Here is a 5,464-nt window from a genome sequence, read left to right on the forward strand (position 1 = left end):
AGTATATGGTGCTAAGACTAACTTCTCAGCAATTCATTCATCGTAAAATACCATTTCTTCTCGTTATGGCAAATTATATAGTTCTAGTCTCAACGTATACATACATTCCTTTCAATGGAAATGTTCTATGGCCATCATGATTGCAATAATGAATCCCCCCCCACCCACCAATAGCCATGTTAATGAGATTTGCACTTCAATGTCATAAGGCTCAAATTCAATCAGACAACACTTTGCATGAACCTCCACAATCTCTTATCCTTATGAATGACTGAAACTAAGTTGATTTCCATATAGAAGATTAGGGTACTATAATGGTAATTCCAATAGGTAACATATGGCCTCCACTATGCATATGATAATACAGATAGAAAGCAAAGAAAATTACTCAAATGTGCGTAACTGAGAAACTAAAGCAAAACCAAATCAGAAAGCTTCAATAACAAATCTGATTATTCCACAAACTATAAAAAATTGCCTAGTCATCTCAATCCTTGCTTTTTCATTCAGCCTCGGTTACCCTATTAAGGGCACACTTTCCAATTTATATACGTATTTCATGTCCCTCTTTCCTATCCCTGCGAGTGTTGCAAACTGTATTGAGAAGCTCCAACATGATTTCTTATGGGGTGAGCTAGGCGACGAGTTCAAACATCACCTAGTTAGTTGATCCAAAGTTTGTTCACCGCTCTCTGAAGGAGGGTTGGGAATTCGGAACTTGTGGATACATGCTCTCTTAGGTAAATGGCTTTGACGCTATGTGCATTAACGAGAGGCTTGGTGGAGAATGGCGGTGGAAGCTAAATTTGATAGTTCGTGGGCTGGGTAGTGTTCTATTGAGCCTTCTGGTGCGTTTGAGGTGGGGTTATGGAAGTATCTTAGGAGGAGTTGGAGAAATTTTGTGTGCCACGCCAAATTTGAGATCGGAGATGGCTCCAAGATTAGATTCTAACATGATTAGTGGTGTGGGGTTGTGGCCCTTAAGGAAGCCTTTCCAACTCTATTTGGTATTGTCTGTGCAAAGGATGCCTCAGTCGTAGCTCACTTGGAGTTTTAAGTGGCTTCGATCAGTGGAACATGAGTTTGCTAGAGCGGCTCATGATTGAGAGGTAGATGACTTTGCCTCATTCTTTAGGGTGTTGTATTCAAGCAGAGTGAGTCGAGGAAGTGAAGATAAGCTGTGGTGGGTCCCCTCCAAAAGAGGGTTGTTTAAGATTAGATCCTTCTATTGTTCCTTGGTTTGTAATGAAGGATGTCGCTTCCCTTCAAATAGTGTTTGGTGGCAATGCCTCCTTGAGGGCGGCCTTTTTCACTTGGTCGACGGCTCTAGGTAAGATCCTTACCATGGATAACCTTAGGAAGTGGAATGTTATTGTGGTGGACAGATGTTGCATGTGTAAGAAGAATTGAGAGTTTGTGGATCATCTTCTTCTTCATTGTGACGTGGCTTACACCATTTGGATTGTCTTTTTCAGTCATTCTGGTTTGTCTTAGGTTATGCCTAGAAGTGTAGCTAACTTTTATGATTGTTGGTGGAGTACCGGTAGTACATGGAGTGTGGTTGTAGGGAAGATGATGCCTACATGCCTTTTATAGTGTTTATGGAGGTAAAGGAATAACATAAGTTTTGAGAACCATGAAAAAACTTTGGATGCGATCAAGTGCTTTTTCTTCAAAGATTTGTATTTTTAGTCAGCAACTTATATTTCTCCTTTGTCGCTTATTTATAGTGACTTCCTTGTCCTTTTTGCTCCTTCTAGCTAGATACATCCTCTTTCTATACTTCCTATATACTTAAGGGCACCTTTACACTTTTAATGATAATAATCGATTACTTATAAAAAAAATTAACTTGAATGTTTTTTTCATCATCTTTTATCATATGAATTTGGGTTCACCCAATTTCCTGGAATTCTTGACAGCTGGAATCAGAAGATTTTGAAGAGCTCACCCAAGTAGAATGAGACAACAACAAATATAAATATAATCAAGATAAATGAACAATGAGGGGTGTTGCATGTTTTAAACCACTAACAGAAAAGATAGGAGCTTACTTGTATAGATAGGCAGCAATTCCAAGAATTATACACAACAAAATAATATCAATACAGAAATTTCGACTGGACCTCAGCTGGAAGAAAATAAAACTAGTATTAGTTGCAGCCAAAAATCTAGAACCGGGTAAAGTAAACAGACACAAATCCAAACTCGAAGGAGTTGCTGCTCAATTACCTGATTCACTGTGTGTTTAAGTCTAACATTAGTATTCTTAAGGTCAGCTGCTGCCTTGTCGACCTATAAAAAAGTGAATGGTACAACTAAGTGATATATAACTTAAATTCCATCTGTGTAGCTTTGAAGTTACAAACAGAGATTGATGTTTCTCACCTTAGTGTCAATCTCATCCATCAAAGGAACTTGCCTATCTAATTCCTGCACTCATTAGATGATACAATAAATTTAACGTGTGTCAATATTGCAAAAGAGCACATACAAATATACAAGACAGCAAACCTCATTCATATCATGAGCCATGCTTTTCAGTGTATCCAAACCTTCTGATATCATATCCAAACCTTGATCCTGTAGGAATGTGGAAACAGATAAGCTGCAGATACCATAGCTGAAGAAACATATATGCCAAAATATTAAGTACAGATAAAAAATTTACAAGTCCCAAAAAAGTGACTTGCCTGCTTCACTTTGCGCATTTCAAACTCCTGCCTGAATTGACTCGACTCCTCGGTTTGTTGAAAGAATTCATCATTAACCTGCCCATCTACAATCAAAATGAAACACACAAGCAAACCTCAACAGTCAATTTAAAGTCTCCTTCACATAAATTAAAGTTAAATGGCAAACCAGAAATGGATCCATAAAGCTTTACATCTGAATAAAGTAAACAAACCACCTGAACCAAATTTGATCTGGGTACGAGAAGCCGAGGCAGTCCAACCTCCAGTTTGTTTGGGTGCAGGTGCAGTCCCATCAGGTACAGCTTGAATCCTATCTGGCAATGCAAGCACCAAATCATTCCGGGCAGCAAGCTCTTCCCCCGAAAGTCCTTTCACCTGTAGATGGATTTATATCAATTGCGCAACAACCACGCTAAAGAAGCAGTTGTAATTTTAGTTCTACACGGTATAACAAAGACATGAAGATGAAAATTCAACTACAGTGGCGTCACTAAGATAATTTCAACACCAATACATTACTTGAAACCACAATCCATAAAAAAAAAAAAATATATAATAAATAAAACCCGATATTGAGATCGGCTAAAACAAGGCGACAGTCAAAAGGAATTACTTAATAACTTAGTAGAATTGATACGAGTGCTATGGATAGTCCGATACTGAATAAACAAGCATCTCCTCTAGATGAAAAAAAAAAATCTCTTTGAAAAGTACATTCCTTAGGATTTAGATTTAATTCAATTAAGAACTTTCGAAACCGAGCAATGACTAACAAAGACCGACTTTGGATCCCAAAATAGAAACAAGATCGAGTGAGAATGTAACACAGTAAGCTTTACATGCATGAATTGAAGAAGCCTTCAACAATTGGTTCCAACTTAAAACGGTGAAAATCAGACTTCTCTAAAAAGAAATAATTAATGAAAGTACAAAGAAATGAAAATGGAAACCTTTTTTACAGCCAGTCTCTCCAACTTGGGGACCTCCTCTAGCAATCTAGCCTTGGTTCGACGAATCTCCGCATTCAACGCAACCGCCGATGCCTTATTCTTCTCCTTCGAAGCAGACTCCGCTTTCTGCAGACAAGATTACTCTCAATTTGATTCGAAAACTGAATAATAAAACCCTAATTCTTCCTATGGCACCAAAAATCTCTACTCAGCTAAGACTTAGTCAACTAGTTAGCTAAGTTGATGCGAGTCTTCTACCGAACTACACTCTTGTCCTCAGTTTCCAAGCAACCAAACGGTCGTGAAAAGAAGAAGATCTAAGAAATGAAAGGCACCTGAAGAACAGCCTCGAGGTCGGTCTCAACGACGGCGTAGAGGCGAGCGAAGGCATCGTCGCCGAAGACATTGAGATCCTTCTGCCTTTCGACGTCGTATTTGTCGAACTTCTTGCAGATCGAATCTACTCTTGTTAAAATGTCGATCACGCTCATCTTCTGCTCTCTCTCTCTCTCTGATTTTCACCTTCAAATTTCGATCAGAGAATATGAAGAGCACTTAGAAAGAGGAACGGATGAAACCTAATTGCAGGCGGAGAATGATGATTTCTTGGTGACGATGTCAGATCTGAGAGGAACCAACACAGTAAGTGGTTTCAAAAGGAAACAGATAAAAATGAAAACCTTCTAACTACAACCTGTTTTGCATTTTCTTTTTCCTTTTTATTTTTAAGATTTATATGAGAGCTCACTTGACACGCATACATTTTTCGAAGATGACTTTTATTTTTCTACGCAAGAATGAAGACGACTTAACTGAGCTGTTTAGACTGGCCAAAAAAAAAAAAAAAACTGAGCTGTTTATGAACTGTTCGAGTTCGGATCGTCTAAGACCGAGCTCACAAGCAAGTCAAGTTTCAATGATTGTTTTGTTGCTCGAATATTAAATTTTTTTGGTTTTTTACACCAGTGAGATATTTATAATATTTTTGCAATTACTTTATTAAAGAAAATAGCAGGCTTACCTCCTAGAAATAGAATAATTCTAATAGGAAATTGACAGAAATTTCTTTTAAATCGGTCTCGAGAAAATATCTTTCAATTCATGTAAAATAGTGTCAAGTATCTGTAAATATTTAAAAGACACATTAAATTAGTCTAAATTAATAAACTGCTATTAGTGTAGTTAAAAATTTAATGTATATTTTAAATGTTTATAGACATTTTACATGGATTTGATTATATTTGCTTCAGACCAGTTTTGAAAAAAATTTTGTCCATAGGAAATTTCTTGTAGTTTAAATAAAGAGTTCTGCTAAATAAATGTCTTTTCTATGTCCTTTTTTTATGGGACATGTTACGGCTTTTCTTTTCTTTTTTTAGTTTTTATAATCATAGGTGGATATTATTTTATAAAAACTCAAAAAAGAAACTGGCCCCACTGGTTTCTTATTTCTCTCATCCTTTTTAACAAAATAATATCTACCTATAACTAGGAAAACAAGGAAGTATTAGGTGCTCTCCTTGTGTTTTTCTAGTTCTACGTAGATATTATTTTTTGGAAAAGTGCTATGGAGCCAAACAAATGAACTTAGAAAAATTTTCAAACTTACGTGACAGACCGTGAGTGGCAGACAAGGGAGAAATAATTGCATTTTTTTAATTTAAAAACCATTGCCACGTCAGTTTGAAAATGTTTCTGGGTTCATTTGTTTGGCTCTCTAGCACTTCTCTATTTTCTAAAAACTGAGTAAGAGAAATAAGGATCACTTTATTTTTTGTTTTTTTAGAAAATAATATCCAGAGCACCTAGCATTTGTGA

At 36.6% G+C, this 5,464-nt stretch overlaps 1 protein-coding gene across 1 annotated transcript; it reads right to left on the reverse strand.

Annotated features, from left to right (window-relative positions):
* Positions 1-2,025: 2,025 nt before the first annotated feature.
* Positions 2,026-4,356, reverse strand: LOC132162150 (syntaxin-71-like). Its single transcript, XM_059572411.1, has 8 exons — positions 3,982-4,356; positions 3,647-3,772; positions 2,912-3,071; positions 2,694-2,779; positions 2,515-2,583; positions 2,389-2,433; positions 2,233-2,295; positions 2,026-2,131 (listed from the first exon to the last, which is right to left on the reverse strand). The coding sequence occupies exons 1-8, from the start codon at positions 4,135-4,137 to the stop codon at positions 2,051-2,053; spliced, it is 786 nt and encodes a 261-aa protein (XP_059428394.1). The 5' UTR covers positions 4,138-4,356; the 3' UTR covers positions 2,026-2,050.
* Between the last annotated feature and the right edge of the window lie 1,108 nt (positions 4,357-5,464).

The sequence above is a fragment of the Corylus avellana genome, chromosome ca9 (genome assembly GCF_901000735.1).
Source record: "Corylus avellana chromosome ca9, CavTom2PMs-1.0".
NCBI lineage: Eukaryota > Viridiplantae > Streptophyta > Magnoliopsida > Fagales > Betulaceae > Corylus > Corylus avellana.

Bases quoted from the DNA above. Each gene is read 5' to 3' on its own strand.
- LOC132162150 (XM_059572411.1), bottom strand. From the start codon at position 4,137: ATGAGCGTGATCGACATTTTAACAAGAGTAGATTCGATCTGCAAGAAG. The intron at 2,584-2,693 runs GCAAGTCACTTT...ACATTCCTACAG, and splicing joins AAATGCGCAAAGTGAAGCAG to GATCAAGGTTTGGATATGAT. The intron at 2,132-2,232 runs GTAATTGAGCAG...ATTTTCTTCCAG, and splicing joins TTAAACACACAGTGAATCAG to CTGAGGTCCAGTCGAAATTT.